Here is a 20,054-nt window from a genome sequence, read left to right on the forward strand (position 1 = left end):
AACTAACAAGGTTTCATTTTACATTTTTAATGTTCTGATGGTCTTAAGTGTGTCTCTTCCAGATTCTTTAAAATAGTCTATGGAATGTTTTAAAAATTGCCCAAATTCTTTTTCTTTTACAAATGTAGATTGGCCATAATTTCAATCTTTATGTTACAGAGGGAAGAGAAGAGACAGAATTTCACAGAGGGAAATATGATGATATGTTTTTGCTGTTGTGCTTTTTTTTTTTTTTTTTGGTGTGTGTGGGAAAGGGTGTGATGTCATCTTGTCTCCACCCCCTGTGAGTAAGCCCACGGCACAGCTAAGTGCAGCCGCCCGCCTCTGTCACTGGGAGACCATCCACTTAAATGCAGCTCCAGGGTTGCGAGGCACCCACCAGCATCACTCCCCGGGCGAGGTGGCAAATGCAACATGCTCTCCAGCTTGGGGTGTCTACTTCTCTGTGGAATTATTGCACTTGCCCTGGGAAATGCACAGAAATTGCCAAAAGGCAAGTAGCTCTGATGTTTTATGTTTTAAAAATATTTTTAAGAGATACTTGTTTTAAAACTGTTAATATTAAATATGATCTGCTCTATCATATGGGGGGATAGATTTATGCTGCAGAAAGTCAAAGTTCCAATGTGTGAAGGGTTTGCTTAAGCTATTACTCCACTCTCCCCATTATTTACTTTTCAATTGCAGCTCTTTATGGCAAAAAATGAAAACCAACTTCTTGGTTGGGTATGTTCAAGGGAACTTGAATGGTATAGTTTCAAGTTACAGTATTTGTATATTGAATCATATTATGTAAAGGGCTATTATAATTTGTCAGTTATTTGCTGTTTTTATCACTCAGAGACTAAACCAGCACAAGTTTAAGATTTAAAAGAAGCTAATTCTGAAATCTGGAATCTCTGGCACAAGCCTCAAGCATACCTGTTAACCAGGAGGTTGAGGGAGTCTAGGCAGGTCTGACCAAAGTATGGTCACACGCTAAGTGGTAGACACTTCTCTCCAGTGGAGTTTGGAAGAGGGTTTGATGTGTTGGACAGGACACTCCCCCTTTCTCCTGCCTAAACTGCTCTTATTTTAGTGTTGGTATTTTGTTTACAAATGCCATTAGAAGAAAATTAATTTTCTAAATTTAGACCTCAAAAAACGCTTTAAGCCCATCGGCACTAAAACAAGAGGCTCTTTCCTCTCCTGTCTTTGAACAGAAATGTTGTGTGTACTTTCGTTCCTTTGCAGAGGCACTTTTGGAAGCCAACTTTAGGTCTGTGAAGGCTTTTATGATGGCTGCAGACTGCTGTAGTCAGCAGGATTATGAAAAACAGGCTGGAATTTACCGTACAGTTATGATGGAAAATATTGGAGGTAACCCAGAGCCACAGGCTTGTCAAAAACCTGGCGTGCATAATAGAGTCAAGAAGAGTTGTTAGTGTCAGAATATTCAGAAGATCTTGCCTGGGTCCTTTCCTGGAGGGCTCACTCCAGAATCATCTTCTCTCGAGCAAAAGCTGCTCTGCTTTCACTGGGTAAAGTGAAACTTGAATCCAGAATGTGAAAGCTGAAGCACTTGGCTGGTTGGTATTTCATATGATGATGTGAAAAGCAATAAAATGGTGAAGTAAAACTTCTCAACTCTGATCAAATAATTATGCAAAGAAAAAAGAAAAGCAAACACTATCAGATCTTTTTCTTATACCAAGAATTTTGTTCCTTGATCATAGCAAACTGTGATGAAAATGAGTCTGAGCTACCAGCATTTAGAATTGACCCTTCATAGTGATGAAACATTTAACAATAACATGTCATTTGAAAGGAGTCTGGGGTTTTTCTCCATCTCAATACCTATAGATGGTTTTATTTTATTTTCTATTCACCAAGTAGAGATGATAGCCAAAATTTGGTTTATTGCAAACTTCTGCAAATCCCAAGTGCTTTAATTATTTTGCATTCACTAAAAACAGACCTCTTAATACAGTTTGCCTTTATTTTCAATGGTAAAGGGAAAAAAACCCATAGTTGTAAAAAAATAATCATGAAATATTTGTCTATTTAATTAAGTTTTAATCTGAAGTGTTTTTATCCAGGTTCTTTTGTAAATTAAAAGAAATCTGTTATAAAATAAATGGCATGTCTCACTGTTTTTAGTGCTATTTCAAATCATAGAAGCTGCTGAGGGACTTTTAGCTGAAGTCACCTTTCCCAAACTGTGTTCCAGGAATAGGTGTTCTGTCCTATGATGGTGTGTGTGTGGGGGGGGGTTGGGTGTGTGTGACAGTGGGCAGGGAGCTGCTTTTTGTCAATAACTTGGGGAACCTTTGATACTTTGTCCATAGAGGTTGGGTATTCACAATAGATGTTAGTACTTTACAATTTTTAACCCATTGTTTCTCAAGCTCATTTAACTTAAAACCTGTTTTTGTTTTTTTTTCTCCCAGTATGATGGTAATAATATCTTGCCAGGGGTTTGTCTGTTCCACAACATATTTGGAGAAATGCTGGGCTATAATAGGATTAAAAAAAAAGAGAGAAGGAAAAAAAAGGTTTTTCTTTTTTTTCTACCTATCTAATTTACAGTTAGTTAAGGACCATGTGTTATTTAAGATTCCAATTTTTCATAAAACAGACCATTTTAACAGATTTATAAAACAAATGAATTTAACTACACAAACAAGTCTATTATCCTCATTTTACTCATTTTGCCACAGACTGATAAAAACTTCATTACAGGCCAATATTTGGAAATCACTGGCTTAGCTTGATGTTTATTTTCTAAATGAGGGCATCCAAAGAATAGAGAAGTTGAGTGATTTTTCCCATGTTAATGGCAGAGCCAGGAGTAGATACTGGGTTTCTGATTAAAAATCCACATTCTACCCTATTTCCCACTTGGTAAGCAGGGTGTCTCACCCAAATCTTAGGCATCACACTCTATAGCATGTGTGAGAATGCTATCCTTCTTGTGAATAAAATTGATTCTCATACAATGTTTAAAGTTCATCTTAATTTTCACATTTTCCTAAGACAAAGTTACATTTGATACAAACATTTTATATACACACACACACACACACACACACACACACACACATATGTGTATATATATTTACATATTTATGTATTGTTTGATTATTTGTAAGAAATCACCTGTTACATGTCATGTGCCTTTATGCTAATGACTATATTCTTTGGCAAGTTACTTTGCTGAGCCTCAGTTTTCTCATCTGTAAAATGGGCAAAGTTGTACCTATCTCATAGTATTTTAGGATTAAATGAGTTAAGTGGTGCAGAGATTTTAGTAAAGGGTCTTATACATAACTGGCCTCTAGTAAATTCTTATTGCCTAGTAGAAAGGTGGCTCAAGATTGAGGGCACACTGAATAATATATGATCTTTTGTTGAAACTGTAAGATAAATCTCTGAGATGTCTTGGTGGTGTGTCATTGGTGGACAGGTGGGGTGAGGTAGTGATCTGCTGTTTTGTGTGACCACTGGGCAAATCATCCGCCCCTTCCAGTCTGACTGTGCTCCTTGCACGTGGGCAGACACTCTCCAGGAAAAGCTGCACTTTTGCCTTAGGATTAGTGTTTCAGTGGAGATGGGAAAGCCTGCATGGCTTCTCCAGGTGAGAACCACTTGAACTTTCAGGAGGACAATTGGACCCTAACACATAGGCCCCTGAGATGAATCATGTTGTTTTGTACCTTAGGAAGCCCCTGTACTCCAGAAACCTTCGTGACCTTTATTCTTGCACCATAGAAGTTTCTTTTCCCCATGATACACATGAAAACAAAACCACACAGGAGTAAAGGGAGCCAACAAAATCTTATAATTGGACATCAGAGGCTTGACACACCTGCTAAAACTCCTGTGTATGGAGGATTGTTTTCAGCCTGAAGGCAAAGGATACTGTTATTAGGCAAGTCTGTCATACCTCCCTTTAAGGCATGTGTGAGGAAGACCACAGAGGAGTTAAAGGATAGTCACATGGTCGGGGGGACTGGGGAAATTGGGTGTGATTCTTGTCATGTGGTAGAGGGAATGGGTAGCTCGCTCTTTGTCTCAGGTTTTACCTGAAAAGGTAGACATCTCTCAGTTCAGGTATAAAAAAACACAGGAACAGATCATATAACAGTGACTATCATCATGGCTATTAGCTACTACTACTATTGTTTTCATTCTCATAGATGACATTTTTTAATGTGTACTACATGTGGTAATTCATATATATATATAATTTATTAAATATATATAATATTATTTTTCTGAAGAAAAGTAAATAATAGGTATTATTAAATAATAATTATTTAGTATTTATTAATATTTCCCTGTCCTAAGATGGAAGAGATCTGATGGTCCCCCTTAATTATTATTTATTAATAAATAATAAATATTTCTGCTTGGCTAGCAAAGGAGAAACAGAGGGGACTCCTGTCCCAAAGTCTGTGATTCTGCCCATCATCAGGAACAGGGGCCTTTTAAAGAGGTGATTTAAAGGCTACATTCCACACGTTCACAAGTTAATTTGAGAGACAGTCATTTCTGAGCACTTCTGGTACCATCCCCAAATTCTGGATTACTTCATTTCTATGGTGGGTTTGTACTCATGGACAGATAAATCTGCCTAATATGGGGGAAGAGAGGTAATCCTGTTTCCCCTGAGTTTAGGGAGTAGGAGAGATTAAGGAGGAGGAGGGAGAGAGGAAGATAAAGAAATGTGTCCATTTTAAAAATAGGTTGCAGTGGCAGAGCAGCAAGGGCTATATTTAAAGCATAAAGTGGACCACTGTTACACTTCCCCACTGTCAATTTCCAAGTTCCACTTCTATGGAAAAATGGGTGATGACATCTCCAAACTGCTTCCTGCTGAAAGGGGATGAAGTTGGGGGAAAGTAACCCAAAGTCCTTGGTCTCTATCAGGTGGGGTGTGGACAGTTAAGGGTATTTAGTATCAGAGTAGTCCAGAGGTCCACAGTAGCAGATGGCAGGTGACTGAACAAGGCATCCATAAGGCAGGGATCATGCTAAGATGATAGAGCTACATATTTTTAATGAGCTAATTAAATTGTCTAAATCCCCCTGCAAAGTGAGTATCCTGTTGCTTGCATTTTGTAAAGCATCAGATTATGCCTCCATGTGTTTAAATAACTTTGCCCTAGCCACATCGCCAGCATGGCCAAGACATTTCCCTTGATTTTAATGAAATATCAGCTCTGTAATCTGTGTAAAGATACACTAGTTATAAATTCTACCCCATGTTTATGGAGAGCACTGAGACTGGGGAGACAAAACTTGACACCTGTCTTCAGGCAACTGGCGTTAGTGGAGGAGATGGGGTAGAAAGGGATAACTCCAGAAAAGTGGCATCCTTCTCCAATTTGGGTGAAGCACAGTGAATTTTGAGACTAGCCAAAAGGACCAAATCCAGACTGGAGGTGTCAAATATTATAAAAGGCACTCAAGTAGAAGTGTGAAGGACAAATGCATTGGGGGGCAAGAAGAAGGATGGCTGAGAAGTGAGGGGCCTTCCCAACAGAGATGACTGCTGGGCCCAAACTCAGCAACTACTAAAGTATTGAGAGGGGAAACGAAGACCACAAGATCCACAGGATGCAATTAACTATGCCTTTCTTGTCTCTCTCTGTTTTGAGTCCTTATGATTTATTACAAAGAGGACTTAGAACGTTGTCTTTGGAGAGGCAGGCTTTTCTTGTTCTGTAAACTTTCCAGCCACTCATCTTAGTACTGGTACTCTCAATCTTAACTTTGACAAAACAAAAATGTGTCACTCTAACAGCACAGTCCATGTCTCCAAAGGGTGGTTGATACTTTTGAGGGGATAGGGACCATCAGATCTCTTCCATCTTAGGGCAGAGAAGTTGGGAGGTTGATATGGGGACTGCAAAGTCTAGTGGAGGGAGTTCTGATTTCATTTGAATGTTTGTGTATTGCTAGGACTGTATTAAAGAGTACATTAGAAGAAATAGCCCTGCTGCTAAAAGAAAAAAGTTGGGAAACCACAGAATTATTTTAGTATCTTTTAAAGCACTAAAGTTTCTTGGCAGATTTATTGGCTATGTTTGTTTATTTGAGCACTGATTATTGAACATCTACTAGGCAAAACTGATTGAGATTCAGCTGTGTTATAAAAGAACTTTAAATTAGGAATGTAAAAAATGCAAGGTTTAAAAATGAAATTCCCCTAGATTAAATATACACCATTCCTTTAGTTTCATACACTGTTCAGTTGGACAATGAGATACAAAATCTTAAGGAATTTTAGCTTCTCCCTTTCTCTTGATTCAAGTTAATGAGACAGAGCTGACCACTTGAGAATAGAATTCATCAGTACTATATTGTCGCAAAGAAGATTAAAATATTTAGGTAGGTTCATGCAAGTTGATGGAGGGTTTTTCTAAGATGAAAGTGAGACCTTGAGTGAAGGGACAGCCGTTCTTGAGATATAACCATCCATTCGGTCTGGGTCACCATCCTCAGAAAGAATTCCCTCTTAAGTATTCCCTGATGACATTTATAAAGGTAGGCATAAAAGAGGTGAATTTAATAAAAGTTATGTAAAAACAAACATAAAAATAAAAGTTAAAAATCTAATGTGATCAATTGCTAGAATAATAAAATAAAAACAAATCTGTTAAAAAATGTCCAAAAGTGTAAAAAAAAAAAAAAAACTGGGTGTGGTGGTACATGCCTGTAATCTCAACTCCTTGGGAGGTTGAGGCAGGATAACTGCAAGTTCAAGGCATCCTGGGTAACTTAGTGAGACCTTGTCTCAAGATAAAATAATATAAAATAAAAAGGCTATAGATGTAGCTCAGTGGTAGAGGAATTGTCTAGTATGTGTGAAGATCTGGGTTTAATCCCCAGTACCCCTACCCCACACACAGTAAATATAAATAATATCAGCTAAAAAAAAAGTTCTAAAAATAAATGGAAAAACAATGCATTAAATACATACATTTCATTAAATATAACCAAATTACCATATACCAGGTTAAGGCTGTGCTTACGTAAATGATCTCTTTTTATCCTCACACTTGTGAAAAGTATATTATTAGTATCGTAAAGAATATGGTAATTATATTTTTGCATAACAAATTTCCATAAAAGCAGCTGAAAATAATGCATTTATTGTTTCAAACTTGCTGTGGGGTAGGAGTCAGCCTGGCTCAGCTGGGTCTTTCATGAGGCTTCAGTGAAGGTTCTAGGGCTGGGTCTCATCTGAAGGCCTGGCTGGGGAAGGATTCCCTCTCAAGCTAGTGTGGTCAAAGAATTCAGTTTCTGAAGGGTCGTTGGTCTGAGGGCCTCATTTCATCACTGGCCTTCATTGGCCAGAGGTCATCTCAGTTCTTTGTCAGATGGGCCTTTCTACTATGGCTACTTGCCCAGAAGGGTCTGCAGGTAGACTAATGTAGCCTAATTGCAGAAGTGAAGGCGCTTTTCTTTTGCCATATCTTGTTGGTGAGAAGAAGGTGAGAGGTAATTATATTCTTAGATTATCTTAGAGTCTACCTGCCACAAAATGTTCAATGGCAGCTTGAAGTCACTAAGTGATATAGCAGAACCATGGACATAGGAAATCTGACTCCAGAGGACACGCTGGTTTGAGCGTAAATACTCACTCCATCCACTTCCCACAGAATTCAGCCATTACTGGCAGATGCTCAGTAGGCAAACTGCTTATTTGTGTCCCTCCATAGTTGGAGTTAATTCTAGGAAATTCCCGAAAATTGAGGTAAGTACGTTAGGAATGCAAAGGCAAATATTCGGCATTCAATGCGAATCTTCTCTGTATGTAACAGGCCAATCAATACCTAGATTCCTTTGTTGAGTTTCTCTGTAGTTCATCAAGTATGGTTGATCCATGTAGCAGGCCACACAAAGCCCATTCCCCCAATATAGAGGAATTGCTTTCATGGATGCCACTATCTCTCAAAGGAGAAAACATAATCAAAAATGATTTTTAAAAATCTGGAAAAATATTAAGCAGTTAATATGTATGAACTTGGTCATGCAGTCTCCATGAAAATGTGCTTCAGAAACATTAGTAGAGTGGCTTTTAAAGTAAATGGAGGAATTACAATGAGGATAAATTTGTGGTTGTGGAAAGAAGGTATACTTTTATTACTAGATATGATGGAGGCAACTCAGAAAATTTTCTCTCAGATGCTATTTCGTGTTAATAAAGCAGGAGTTCTTCCACATGCTCTCAGGAAACGGAACAAAATTTAGGTAGTACAAAGAAATATTCTCAGCATGACACTCAGAAACCCAGACCAAACTCACCCACGCCAAGCACCTTCTGATCAGATTAGAGATCACTTGTAGAGAAAAGCTTTGCCCACTTCAAACCTTACCTTTTCTTCTTTTAACATAAATTCACCAGTATTTGTAATATCCATTGTAACAGTTCTAATCCTGGCTGCACATGAGGATAACTGAGTTTTCAAAATTATCAGTAATGCTCTATTACCCCTGCTTCATCACAATTCCATTAGTCCAGGGTGAGAGATTTTTAAAATATTTCTCAGGTAATTGCAATATGGCCAGAGCTATAGAATAACTAATCAACAATTTTTTAAAAATGTACATGTATAAATACTTGATAAATGTTCCTAGAAGAATATAGAGTAAAATTTAAAAGTTGCAAGTGAATTATTTTGCTATTTGAGTTTTACTTTCTATCTAAAAGTTATTATTGCTGTTATTTTTTACCTGATTCCAGGATTTTAAAACACTATTTGGAATAATTTTTCGGGCTTCCTTCTCAAAGTACAATACAAAAATGCTTAAGATTAAAATTAACATTTATTTTTAGTATTAGGACATAAGCAATATTCTCTAATTTTATTAAAATCTCAGAAGCTAGATCTGAGAAGCTGTGACTGATTTCCTTTATCGGGACTGAACTTACATTTATTTTTGTCGTCCAAGTAATATTTTAAAATCATCATATACAGATTACAAAGAGGAGTAGAACAATTTCTGCCTTTGAGGAGTTTGAAATCAGTTCTATTTGACCACACAAATGTCATTTTATTTTATGTGAAGTCATCAGTGTCTTAATTCTTTGTCCTCATTTAACAACTGAATTTCCAGGAGTTAAGCCATTTCACTGTGTTGTCATACACTACCTCTGATAAAGAAAGAAATTAATTCATGTAATAAATAAGAAAAAACAAGACCTCATGAGCCCATCAGTGTATAACACTGGAGTGAAGCAAATGTGTCATGAATTTCCCTCCTTGCAAAGTCCTGGTCACACGATTTCTTTGGGAAATGGTTTCTTTCATTGCATACATTACCATATACATTCTGGCTCATTTTCTTTTGTTTTCAGGACAATCTTTGAGCACATAGCAAATCTTATGACCTAAAACCTCTTTGAAATGCATTCCACTGCATCTTCAGAACATGGAAAGGTCTTTCCCTTTTGAGCAGTGCACAGACTCTTCTGAGGACCTGGAAATGGGGTGCTTTTGCTTCAGATGTGATGCCAAGGTGGAGTTTCAGATTTCCTATTTCCTTGAATACCATCCTTTGATTTTTCCATTCTGTTGGCTGTTAAGAAAATGTTCTGGTTCCAGAGCCCCACTGAAAGTACACTGCGCACATGCATGTGAAGGCTTGCAAGACCTCATAGGCCTTTTTTCTGAGAGCCCCAGATTCTGTCGTTGAAGGAGGAGTTTGGGGTGGCTGCCAAAGTCTTGCTGGCAGAGAACTCTGGAATTTAGTCCTGCTCCAGTTATGCTGTCAGAGGAGGCAGGACAGTTCCTTCTCCTTTCACTTTCCAGATGGAGTTAAACTACCCCTAACCAACTGGTTTAGGACAGTATATCAGACAATCTGAAGTCGGCCCCTCTGTTCCTCTTCTGGTCCATCTTCTTCAAACACCCCCTGATAATCCTGTTACAGAATTTTGCTCTAACTGCTCATATTTTCAGTAGCATTAGAAGGAAAGTGTTGATGGACATGATTTCTTATTCAGGTTTATCCTAATCTGTAGTTTCATTAAAAATTGAGAAGATAAGTATTGAAAAATAGCAATATAGGTTAGTGGGTAAAAGCACAGAAGTAAATGTGAATCTGTGAACATCAGAATTCTTCCTCTGAAAAAAGAGTATAATAAATATCAGTTGTTTTTTTTTTTAGCTTCCACAAATAAATGATATTAGGACGACTTTAATGGCCATAGTAACTTTCTTAACCCAAGGTAAGAGGAGGTGTGGAGACCAGGTGCACTTTTAAAATCTCTTTGCCTTCTGTGGCAATGAGAGAGGGACATCTGCTGGAAGCTCCACAGTCTGGAAAAGATGCTGAGAGATGAGAACACCTTCTTGCTGGGTGTCAGTGGTTAGTGTGTTGGGATCTGCGGTGTGGCAGCCTCACACTGAAACCGGCTCTGAGCAGGAGAGTCAAGCCATTGTGGATGCTTTAGACATAACCCTCGCCATCAGCATCACGCTCTGTTCCCTTGTCCATCTCTCACTACATGGATTGGGAAGGTCCTTCTCTGAAGAGATTGGCCCTTTATCGTCAAAGATTTGGGAGCACACGTTGTGGTTCTGGGGAGGTAGCCCTGCGTGACTTGCTTTTAGCTAGGTGCCTGCTATAGTCTGTCTAGTTGAGTCCCAGGCATTGGATTGGTGACTGATAAGTCACGTGATGGGACCCTTTTCCAGCCTCCCTCTTTTCGTTCCCCATCCTTCTCTTTCCTAAACCTTCAGTCCTTTCTTTTGCCCTGCCTCTTCCTCCTCCTCCTCCCTCTTGTCCTCTTTCCCCTTTCTCTCAACACTATAAGAGTCCTCAGAGTATTCTCCTGGCTTCCACCCGCAGCCACTCCTGCTGGCCACTTTGGCTCATGCTCTCGCCTCACAGCTGACTCCCCATCTGTTTGGATGCACCAGGAATCATCCTTTAGAAGACAATGCACACTTTATATCTTTTTCAAGGCAGGATTATTATTTCTATGTCATGTTAAGTGTTCTATTAGATTGAAAATATCATGATTTCTTGCTCATTTATCTTGGCATCAGCAAGCTTGAAAACTCACTTATATTCATGTGATAAGCCCTGAGCCAATCAGATCGCACTAACCCTAACGGCGTGTTCACACCATAGTTCATTCTTAAATAGCCTCAAGTATAGCACAAGTATTATGTCCTGTGAAAGTTGGCAACAATATACACATGACAAAAGCTAGATATTATAGTGTCATGGTGTAAAGTTGGTTTTGTGCTGGTTCTGTTGTAGTTGGATATTTTGAAGCACTTTTTTTGTAGTTTTTCCCAAGGCTTACATTCATATGCCATGTTTCTCTTCATTTGACTTGTAACCAACATTACCATGAAACTGAGCTTCTGTATAAAGTATCCCCAGGAAATGCGATCCTCTCGTTGGCAACCAGATCACAGTTGTAGGCATTTAAGTTCTTTTCGACATGCCAGCTTCCCTCTTTGATCTCCATTCTTGGGCTCACGGTTTTCTTTGCTGTACTCGACAGATGTCTTCCAAATTTTCCTCTCACTTCATTAACAGCCCTCCTCTTTCCTGCTCTCGTGTCTCTTCAAGTTCTGATCCCTGTGCTTGGAAGACCATCCACTCTACCTTCCATAGGAACTTTGTATAATTTCTTGGCATTTAGACTTTTTTAACCATAACCCATATTAATAATTGAATAAAAATACATATAGTCAGTCCTCCATATCCATGATTCTACATCTGGGGATTCAACCAATTGTGGATTGAATGTTTTTGAAAATAAAATTTCATCTCTACTGAACATGTGAAGGCTTTTTTTTTTTTTGCCATTATTCACTAAAAAAAAAAACACACAAAACAAAAAAACAAACAAAAAAACTTCTTACAATAGCATTTACATTATACTATGTGTTATAAATAATCTAGGAACAATTTGAAGTATTTGGGAGGATGTGCATAGGTTGTACACAAATACTACACCATTTTACATTAGGGACTTGAGCATCTATGGATTTTGATTTTAATGAAGGATTCCGGAACCAATTCCCCATGAATGCCAAGAGAAGACTTATGTATTAGGTTTCCAGATGTGTGTGTGTGTGTGTGTGTGTGTGTGTGTTTGCATATGTGTCCTGTGCTAAGTTGTGCTGGTTCTCCTTGTGATACAAATATAAATGTTTTTATAAATATGTATAAACATGTTATCTATAAATACATAATATATATTAGGTGAAAGTCTGTGAGAACTAATTGAATTTGGTGTGATATTATTGATTTTTGATCCACATATTAAAAATAGTGATTTAGTATTTTGCTCCTATGTATAACAATCCCATTACAAAACCCTTTATAAATAGTCTTACCCTGAAGCAAGTGACATTTTTATTATCCTGTTTGGGAACAACTCAAATATTGATATTACAACTGAATCACTAGAATGACTAACTATATATATATCATTGAATCACTTAGAGGTGTAATAGTACTTCATACTATAGTTTAGCCTAATTTTCTTCTCTACATATTCTTGACAAATTCCATTTTCACACCTTTTTACCAACATCTTGGTGATTTTTACAAATATTTTCAGGTGCCTTTCTCAGCTATTTATGAAGAACATGCATTGAGTTTTATAATCCCCTAAGTTTGTCAGCCGAATTGCATTATATAACACTTGTTCTTAATTGGCCATTCAACTCAAGCATCTGTTTTCACTTATGTCAGAAAATTAAGACAACAAGCATTTACTGTGGTGTTTTCCAAAGTCGTCATAACCCATGGCTCAATGTCCTCTGCAAGGGTTTTGTGGTGTCCCAGAAACATCCATTTCAAATATTCCTTTTCCTGGCTGGAGGTTGACAGGCCACAAAGAGACCACAGACATTAACACTAAATAAACTTCCTGTAAATTATCAAGTAATTTAAAAGGCATTAAAGGATAAGCATTAGCAGAGTTCAGATGCTTTTAGGGATATCTCTTTCCAGGGACTTTCTTATTTTGTGAGTGTTTGTTTCTTAAAAAGAGAGAGAGGGAGGGGGAGAGAGAAACACTTAATCTCCATTTATCTACTCTGAGCCTAAAATCTCTTCTTCCTACCCTTCTTCCTTCATGTATTTGCATTCTATATCCCCAAGGCCTGCTTGCGGACCACAATTAGATGGGAATTGTAAAAGAACAAACAAACAAAAAACCAACTTGAGTTTTGTTTTATTGAAATTCAGCTTTTTAACCACCTGGAGAAAATTATTCTTACACTCAGTTTGAACATCCCTAATACAAACACTGAATTACAAAATGCTCCCAAATCTGAAACTTACTAAGCACCAACATGATACCACAAGTGATAAATTCTACCACTGGACTTCACGTGATGGTTACAGTTAAAAATGCTAAAATTATTGTGTAAGTTGTACCAAAAATAGTGTAAAAGTACCTTTAGGCTATGTATATAAAACGTACATGAATCATAAATGATTTTCATGTTTAGACTTGTATCTTATTCTCAAGTTTTCTCATTATATATATGTGAATATTCCAAAAGGCAAAAAAAATCAAAATATGAAACATTTTTTGATTCCAAACATAAAAGATAAGGAATACTCAACCTGTATTGAGAAACATGGAATTGCTGAATGTTCAAGCTGTAGTAAGCATCAGAATTTCTACATGGGCTTAAAAACTTAGAATGCATGGGTACTGTTGTCTGTAATCCAAGCAACTCAGAAGGCTAAGGCAGGAGGATCTAAAGTTGAAGGCCAGCTTGGGCAACCTAGTGATATCCTGTTTCAAAACTTAAAAAGTATTGTGGATGCAGCTCAGTAGTAAAACACCCCTGGGTTCAGTCCCAGTACCAGAAAACAAAAAATCAACTCAGTATGCTAGGTCTCATCACCAGTTTCGAATTTGGTAGATCTGACATGAATGTTGAGAGAATGACAATTCTTAACAAGTTCCCAGGTGATAATAATGCTGCTGATCCTTACACCTTATTTTGGAAACCATGGACAATAAATCTTTGCAGAATGAAAAGTTCTACATCATCCATCATCACCATACTAAGGCAACTCGGTTTCATGTTCTGATAATCTGCCTGCTAAACAGCTACCATTAATAATTCTGATGAGATTAACAATATATTGAAAAATAGCACCGATCTTTTAACATAATCAGCGTTAAGCAGTGGGGCACTAATTTGAAGAAAGTGGCTTATATACTCTTAGCTAACTTACTAAGTTTTTTTTACCTTAAATTAATACTTGGTGTTTAACATTGCTTTTTATTTTGGATTATCTAGTCTGGAGAAACTGTGCTTTCTGCAGTTCAGTATGTAGTACCTATCTATAGGAAAGGTCTGGCTTGTGAGAATGAGAACTCCTAGCTCTTGTGGTAAACTTGCTGGCTGCCTTTTAAATTTAGAATCTATCTTTTACCACAGCTAGCTGGAGCCCTAGGCAGCATTCACTTAATGTAACCTTGTTTGGTGGTGATTAATGTTTAAAACTTGGTTGAAAAGGTTTTGGTGACATTATAAGCTATTAGTGGGAGTCATTTTGGGTATACATGTTGAAGTTAATGCCTAACACTGGCTAAAGGCATGTGTAAAGTATAACCCAAACACAAGAAAAAATCCATTATAAAGTATGAACAGTTGACCAGGTCAATGAAGACGAATACAATTGTGAAACTCAAGATAAATTTGGTACTTCACATAAATGTTTTCTGTCATTTTAACTTTCACAGGCTGTCAGCCAGCCTGTCAGCTCATATTGGACATCAGCCTATCGTGAGCATTAGCTATGATATTTGTACTTGGCGGCCAGCTGAAAGTGTTGTTCATGTAGCTTGCAGATTAGTTTCTTTTCTTATCTTGGGACATCCATAAAACCTTTGAATTCCTTTATATTTGTGGGTCTGTGCATTTTTCAGGAGTGTTGGGTTTTGGATATGAAGCTTTTCAAGAAGTCTAAGGGCCAATAACAGTTAACTGTCTAGACAGATCATTTTTACTCAGAGAATTAGGGTAGGTCAAGTAAGTGGCTAGAAGAACATGCAGAGACTGCAGAGACGGTTATGGGATTGTTTATGAAAAACTTTATAACTGAGATGTGAACACATTTTAGTTTTCATAATTAATTTTGATGTGGCTGAAAAAATTTAAGTGTGGAAATAAGAGTGTCCAAGATGGCCCTTGATTGTTCTCACCTCCTGTTATTCATGCTCTTATATGTATGATCTTGCACCCTAAATCAAGGCTGGCCCATGTATCCATTAGAACACAGAAATGCGGTGAAGATCTGCGACCTCAGAGGCTAGGATGTAGAAGACTTTGTGTTTAACAGTGCTTTTTATTTTGGATTATCCAGTCTGGAGAAAGGCAGCTGTCATGTCATAAGGCTCTCATGCAATCCTGTGGAGAGGTTCATGTGTTGCTGGACCTAGAATTCCTGCCTAAATCCAGCACAAACTTGCTAGCCACAGGTGTGAGCCATCTTGGAAGTGCATGCTCCAACCCCAGTCAAGCCTTCAGATATAGCCTTGGCCAATATATTAATGCAGTGTAGCATGAGATTCTGAGTCAGAATGGTCCAACCGAGCTGTTCCCAATTTCCTGGTCCACAGAAACTGTGGATAATAAGTGCCTTTGATGTTTAAGCCACTAAGCTTTGGGTTAATTTTTAAACTCTACAGGGAGTATACTTTCTATCTTTAAATTTTTTTAAAGGATTATTTAAGTGGAAGAAATATAGAATGAACAATGTTTATAAGTTTATTTATTGGCATACAGTTTTGAATATGTAGTTCTGCCTATGGGCCAAAAATAAGTGAGACTAAATTCTGGAAGAGAGTTTTTGGATCAATTACCTTTGCTAGGACCATGAAATGCTAGGCATAAATGCTAATTAAGTGATTGTAAAAATATAGGAACAAATATCCCTTTAAAGAAAACTCAGTGTTTGATAGTATAGAGCAGCTTAAAGACCATCTTTTCTGAGGGCTTCATAAATGGCCTTCTCCTTCATTCCAGAGGCTAGGATGAGTTTTAGGCCAAGGGTGTGGATCTGTATTAGTTCTGCTATAATTTAGGAGAGTCAACCTTAGGCCCCAGATAGCCTAGAGAGAGCCAGATCCAAGATCCACCCTGCAGTTTACCTACATCACTGAGTTCCCCTGGGGAACAAATGGGCCTCCTGGGAAAACCCTGGGTCAGGCCAGGCTCTCATCTCCTTGGCCTCAGCTTCAGTCCCATGGTGAAGTTTCTGCCTTGGCATTCCTCATGGAATTTTGTCTCCAGGGTAGGCATTAAGAAATTTCTTATCTCTTATAAAAATCATTTTATAAGCACCTAACAAAATAGGAAGAATAGAGATATAAAGAAGAAAAATGGGTACTGTCCCAGTGTAGTTGGTATCCTAGTAAAAGGAATTGACAAACTAACTAAGGTAATGCCATATAATAAAGGCTAAAACTGAGGAACAAATAAAGCTAAATCTGGCACAGGAAAAAAGGAATTTATTTTGCATGGGAAAGTTGGAAGATATTTGAATAAGGCCTTTTCTGCCATTCTGCAGGAATTTTATGGTATTTCCACAAGTGTTTTATTTTTAAGAAGCTTCATGTAGGAAATTTTTTTTTCTATATTCTATCTACAAAGAGTGAGCAAATTTTTCTAACTCCAAACCAGAATATGTAGTATGTGTAAAGGTAGTGCCAAAGACACAGGGCTCTGTGTAATGTTCTGGGGCTCTCTCTATTTAAAAAAATATATATAACAAAACATAAATTTGGCGAAGCAGTTTCTATCCAAGACCAAACCTCAGTCTGCGTCTCTAGTCTTTTTTTACTAATATGTTCATTGTTCAGGGAATTGCAAGGCCTCATGTAGCTTCTTGCTTTTGCTCAGATTTAGGGCATGTAGAACTTGACCTTCCCCAAGTGTCTTATCAGAGTTGTCAAGGAAGGGCTGCTTTTGTAGTAAAAACAGCTCATTTCCTACCACTCCTTTTATCCACCCTCAATAAACACACCGAATTAAGCAAGAAACATAATCAGGCTTTTGAATCGGACTATTTGTGGAGGATATGGTGGACAAAGAAAAAAGTCAAAGCAAAAAATGGAGTCAGGTCTGAAAGTATCAGCACAATAGTCAGGTGCCACTGGAAAAATCACAACTGTGACAGAAATCAACTGTTGTATAACCCTTTTTCATCCTGTCCTTGAAATGTGGGTGCCCTTCATCCTCACTGGCTCCTGGATGGCACTGGGGACCCCTAATTAAGAGATCTGACTTTTAGAAGTGGAGGTGTACTGCTCACAGGTTGGATTTTGTTATCTTGCTTACTGAAGTTGAATTAAAGAACAATACAATAAGGAAGTATCTTCTAATGATTGACTTTTATCTACATATGTACACGTTTTTTGCCTTCTCAACATCCTGATTTCTTTTTGTTAAGACAGGTAATTATAATAATGTTCTTTACAAAATTTTCTGTACTGTTAGTAATATGTGGAATGATTAAATAATCTCCAGACTGTTAAAAAAAAAAAAAAAAAAAAAAGGACTAACTTCTTGTCCAGTAGGAGAACTCTCTTGCCTGGGCTTTCCACAAACAACTTGTCTATTGTCTTTTAGAGAACAAATATCTCAAACAGCATCTTGGGCAGGTTTGGCCTTCTAGAATATCCTTTCTTGGGATACCTGCTATCCTACACCACATCTTGGAGCAAACCATGACTTTTTTTTTTTTTTTAACATTACTCTATTTATTAGTAAATATTCTGATGCCCTTCAATAGATGAATGGATAAAGAAACTGTGGTATATATACACAATAGAATATTACTCAGCATTAAAAGAGAATAAAATTATGGTATTTGCAGGTAAATGATGGAGTTGTAGAATATCATGCTAAGTGAAGTAAGTCAATCCCAAAAAACCAAAGGCTGAATTTTCTCTCTGATAAGTGGATGCTGATCCATAACAGGGAGGGGGAGGAATGGGAATGATGGAGGAACTTTGACTGAGCAAAGGGGAGGGAGAGTAGGGGGGGTAGATGGGGGCAGGAAAGATGGTGAAAGAGATGGACATCAGTAACCTAGGTATGTGTATGATGGCACATATGGTGTGATGCTATATCCTATACAACCATAGAGTTGTAAAGTTGTGCTGCAATTGTGTACAATGAATTAAAATGCATCCTGCAGTCATATATAACTCATTAAAATAAATAAATTAAAAATATTCTGTAGTTGCAGCTTAATCTAAGGAATAAGAAAAACATGACTTTTAAAATCCTTTTCAAATTTAAGCACACAAAGATATTTTCTGATTCCTACCTGATTGCTTCATCCAGTCTGATCACTTTTTTAGTCTGTCAGTTTTAATGAAGATTTAAAATAATTCTTGCTGGGCACAGTGGCTCACTCCTGTAATACCAGCATCTCAGGAGGCTGAGGCAGGAGGATGGAAAGTTCAAAGCTAGCCTCAGCAAAAGTGAGGTGCTAAGCAACTCAGTGAGACCCTGTCTCTAAATAAAATACAAAGTAGGGCTGGGGATGTGGCTCAGTGGTCAAGTGCCCCTGAGTTCAATCCTCAGTACCAGAAGAAAAAAAAAATGAAATCCTTTTTCTTAGAAACCATATCTTTTCTAAAAGATAATAGACAAATTAATTTGCTGAAACCCACACTGATTTTTTTTTATCAAATGGGATAAAATAAGGAAATTGGTTCCATTTGCCTGACACAGTTAGAGTATTCATATAAATTTAGTTTTAACTCCTTTTCTGCATGTCCCTTGCATTCTCAAATCAACACAACCCAAAATCCCACAACCTAAATTGAAATGTCATATACTTTTTTTCTTCTTTTGTCTTTAAGACTCAATTTCAACCTGCTTTAAACACTTTGATCTGGAGAGAAAGATGCTAGACAAATTTGGGCATCCCATATTATGCAAAAAAAAAAAAAAAAGAAAGAAAGAAAGCTCTCCCTTTTATCCATAATCACGATGTGATTATGGATGCATAAGAAGAAAAGTAATCACTGAACTCAGAAACAAAAACCTCTATTTTAGGATTTACTTTGCTTTTAATTGGATGGGTATTCCTGGAGGAAAAAATTTAATTGCTCTGGGTCTTAGTTTTCTCATCTAAAAAACACAAAGCATAATACAGTTGATTCTCATTGTTTGCAGTTGTTATATTCTATAAAGTTGCTGCAAACACCATATTAGCCAAAGCTGAACAATTGCTTCCATGTTCCTGTGAGCCTCTGGTCATAATATTTTCATCAATGGATAGGTATATTACCTAGTTTTATTTGGGTTTCTGCTAGAATATACCTTACTTAATATATGTTGTTGATTACTTAATATTGAAGTCATGACTTACACACTATTGCTAATGCCTGAATGAAGCTTACCTCACTCACTTTTTCTCCAAAAGGCGGACTGTAGCTTTTGTGTTTTGAAATACTAGGTAGCCTGTCATCATTACACTTAGGGACCATTTCAAACAATTAAATCTCCAATAAAAAGCATAAAATCGGGGAAACTATAGCACTAAATATACTGTGTGAAGGACACTTATTTACAGTCTGACAGCTGAAGAAAGAAGGCAGAGTCACCTTGGTCAGCCTCAGCTGGGAATGTGGACATGGGGTGATTCAAATTTTTAACTGCTTTGAAAAACCTGAGTGGACGTGTCCATAGATAACTGTAGAAGTGCTTTGAGTATTGACTTGGAGGTTACAAATAAATTTTTTAAAGTAGAAATATTTGCAAACATGGAATCTGCTAATAATGAGGATCAACTGACTGTATTTGACGCTCCTGATGGTTGACGGGAAAGGACATGGTGATTCTCCTTATTATTATTTCCCAGCCACAGCCCAAGAAATCTAGAACATTCATTTGGAAGAAAAGAAGTCTCATTGCTTGGACCTTAAACACCATAAGCATATTAGGGAAACTGGAAAGCCTAATGCAAGTGCTTATTTACCTTTAAAAATATGCATTAACATGGAGATAACATCAGAATGAAGAGCCTTGCCTGTCAAATAATAAGTT

The 20,054-nt window shown here is 37.4% G+C and overlaps 1 protein-coding gene across 12 annotated transcripts in view; it reads left to right on the forward strand.

The window, feature by feature from the left end:
- The first annotated feature begins 336 nt into the window (after window positions 1–336).
- Abi3bp (ABI family member 3 binding protein) overlaps window positions 337–20,054 on the forward strand; it is a 238,438-nt gene continuing 218,720 nt past the window's right edge. For all 12 annotated transcript variants that reach the window (XM_076866958.2, XM_076866959.2, XM_076866960.2 and 9 more), the window contains exon 1: window positions 337–493. In XM_076866958.2, coding sequence (XP_076723073.2) covers window positions 415–493 — 79 coding nt within the window. In that variant the 5' untranslated portion in view covers window positions 337–414. The remainder of the gene's footprint in view (window positions 494–20,054) is intronic.

Source organism: Callospermophilus lateralis, chromosome 10, assembly GCF_048772815.1.
Source record: "Callospermophilus lateralis isolate mCalLat2 chromosome 10, mCalLat2.hap1, whole genome shotgun sequence".
In the NCBI taxonomy this organism is placed as follows: Eukaryota; Metazoa; Chordata; class Mammalia; order Rodentia; family Sciuridae; genus Callospermophilus; species Callospermophilus lateralis.